The 3,101-nt window shown below is 46.3% G+C and overlaps 1 protein-coding gene across 1 annotated transcript; it reads left to right on the top strand.

Annotated features, from left to right (window-relative positions):
* Nucleotides 1–532: 532 nt before the first annotated feature.
* LOC117176653 lies at nt 533–1,315 on the top strand. Its single transcript, XM_033366906.1, has one exon. It carries the CDS (start codon nt 533–535, stop codon nt 1,313–1,315), a length of 783 nt encoding a protein of 260 aa, XP_033222797.1.
* The last annotated feature ends 1,786 nt before the right edge of the window (nt 1,316–3,101 follow it).

Consider the following 3,101-nt stretch of genomic DNA (forward strand, 5'->3'; position numbering starts at 1 on the left):
CCAAACCTTGATCTTTGTTCGCCACGGAGACCCGGTTTTTACATTTTAACTATTTCTATCTGACACCCGGCCCTCTGTGCTGCAACACCGCTACCATGTCCAGTTGAAATATTTACATTACATGTTCTGATTTTTTATTTGTTTGACTGTATCAATGTCTTGTATGTATGTGCGCGTATATCGTATTGTCTGACATTTTTCTATTATCTGCCTACGCTATCGCTCAAAAGATTGTTTTCTGGTTTCGGGTTTTCGGCAAACTGCTTTCGACGTCTATGTTCCTAACAAATATGGCCTCCCAGTCGGTAGTCAGAAATCATAAGGCAACCAGTGTGGGTACTTCTCAGGAGATTTCTTGCTTCCTTCCAACAAATTAATTCAAATCTGTTATTCCACATAATATTTCTTGCCGAAGTAACAGTTTTCTTAATATTCCAACATTTTGTCTTTTTTCCGGTTTAAAAAATACCCTGGGAACGGTTTAACTATATCTAACACTGAATCCATATCCGGGCCCTCGGAACAATCCGTTATGACCGAACTTCTCTCCAGATTAACTAATCTACAGCCTAACGGCCACGAGGTCAAATTCATAGCCAGGGTACCAAAATTTTATAAGCAGGACCCAACCTGTTGGTTCCTGATAGTTGAGGCGGCCCTCGCGCGTGCAAAAATAACTACTGAGAAGTCGAAAGCACAAGAACTAATCGCGCAATTAGATCCAGATATCGTCGCGCATGTCAAAGATATCATAAATTCACAACCTCAAGATATATATCATCAAATTAAGGACAGGCTCATTAAAACTTATTCAATATCGAGCGAGACCAAGCTGCGTCAGCTCTTAAAGGGGGAGGTAGTAAACGAAGGGAAACCATCGCTCTTATTAAATCGCATCAGAAGCCTTAACGACAGCGCGTGTAGTTACGACGTGCTTAGATCCATTTTTCTAGAGCAACTCCCTAGCTCAATTCGCGCTATCTTAGCCATGTCTCAAGTTGCCGATCTTTCGGCTCTCGCGACCTTGGCAGACAAAGTTTGCGAGGCATCGAATCCATCTGCTTTCCAAACGTTCGCGGTAGCCCCGCAATGCTCCACTACTCCTCACGCGGCCAATGTGTGCTCGACTTCAGTACCGCAGTCCCCTATGGACTCCATCGCGTCAATGTTCGCGCAGCAAACCAAATTATTCGAAGAACTTTCGCGCAGAATCTCACAACTGGAGAACCAACGAGGTCGTTCAACCGCACGGTCAAATTACCGTGGAAATTCAGGCGCGCGAAACCGCAGTAAATCTAATAACAAAGGTGATTAATGTTTTTATCATTTCCGGTACCGCCAAAAGGCACATAAATGCCAACAACCTTGCGCATGGAAACCAAACGAAAATACGACATCGGGAAACTAACAACGCCTTATCGGGTGGAGACTCTCGGTTTGGCGCGCGATTCAAAACGTCTCCATATACGCGATCGTGATTCGGGATTAGTTTTCTTGATCGACACAGGATCAGACATATCGCTGCTCCCTGCCGATCAACAAACTTTAAAAACGAAACCTAGCGAACTAGCACTATTCGCGGCCAATGATTCACGAGTTCATACATATGGCAGCAAACGCATTAGCCTAAACCTAGACTTGCGGCGTGATTTAACATGTAATTTCTACGTTGCCGCGGTTCCATATCCCATAATAGCAGCGGACCTGCTGGCTCACTTTAGCTTAGTACCTTACTTACACGAATCCAAGCTCGTGGATACCAAAACCAGCCTAAGCACCAGGGGTTTCCTCAAGGCTACTCCAATTTTCGGAGTGAGTCTGATAGACCGATCAACACCATTCGGCGCAATTTTACGCGATTTTCCCGAACTCACGTTAGCTTCGCAGGAAACAAACGCGACATATAATGATAAGGTTATGCACCACATCATTACCACCGGTCCTCCCGTCGCTGATAGAGCAAGACGGTTACACCCAGACAAACTTACTGCGGCGAAAGCTACATTCAAAGACCTCGTAAAGGACGGCATTTGCCGACCCTCGAGCAGTCCGTGGGCCTCTCCCATCCACCTGGTGCGCAAAAAGAACCAAGAATGGCGCGTTTGTGGTGACTACCGCAGGCTTAACGCAGCAACCATCCCGGACAGGTACCCTGTTCCGCATCTCACCGATTTTCCAACCATTTTTTTCGGTAAAAGAGTCTTCTCTAAAATAGATCTGCATATGGTATACCATCAAATTCCGATCGCGCCTGATGATATCCCAAAAACTGCCGTAATCACTCCTTTCGGACTCTTTGAATTTACGAGGATGACGTTCGGGCTGCGTAACGCGGGTCAGACCTTTCAAAGGTATATCCACCAGGCCCTGGGGGATCTCGAATTCGTTTTTACGTACATTGACGATATTCTCATAGCGTCTTCCAACGAGGAAGAGCATGAGAGCCATTTGCGAACCGTCTTTCAGCGTCTAAAGGAATTCTCTCTCCGCATAAACCTCGCAAAATGCCAATTCGGCAAATCGGAACTCGAGTTCCTAGGTTACACTGTTAGCCAAAGAGGCTGCTCGCCTACGCCCGAGAATGTTGGCTATCACAGACTTTCCGAAACCAAAGAATGTCATCGAACTTAGAAGGTTTCTGGGTTTGGTAAACTTTTACCGGCGATGCATACCACACGCCGCACAAATTCAAGCGCCGCTGAATCAATTTTTAAGCGATTCTCGGAAGAACGATAAAAGGATCATTCCGTGGACCGACCAGGCAAGTGAAGCGTTTGAGCAGGTCAAGCAGGACCTGGCTAACGCGACACTCCTCGCTTATCCTTCTCACGATGCCGAGACACGCCTCGTCACCGACGCTTCTGATTCCGGCATGGGAGCTTCCCTTGAACAACGGGTCAATGGAGAATGGAAGCCGCTAGCTTTCTTTTCAAGAAAGTTTTCCCCCGCGCAGAAAAACTATAGCACGTACGATCGGGAACTAACGGCCGTTTTTGAGTCTATTTGGTACTTCAAATACTTCCTCGTAGGGCAAAGCTTCAAGGTCGTAACTGACCATAAGCCATTGATTTTTGCATTTAACCAAAAAGCCGAAAAGGCCC

Source organism: Belonocnema kinseyi, chromosome 7 (genome assembly GCF_010883055.1).
Source record: "Belonocnema kinseyi isolate 2016_QV_RU_SX_M_011 chromosome 7, B_treatae_v1, whole genome shotgun sequence".
In the NCBI taxonomy this organism is placed as follows: domain Eukaryota; kingdom Metazoa; phylum Arthropoda; class Insecta; order Hymenoptera; family Cynipidae; genus Belonocnema; species Belonocnema kinseyi.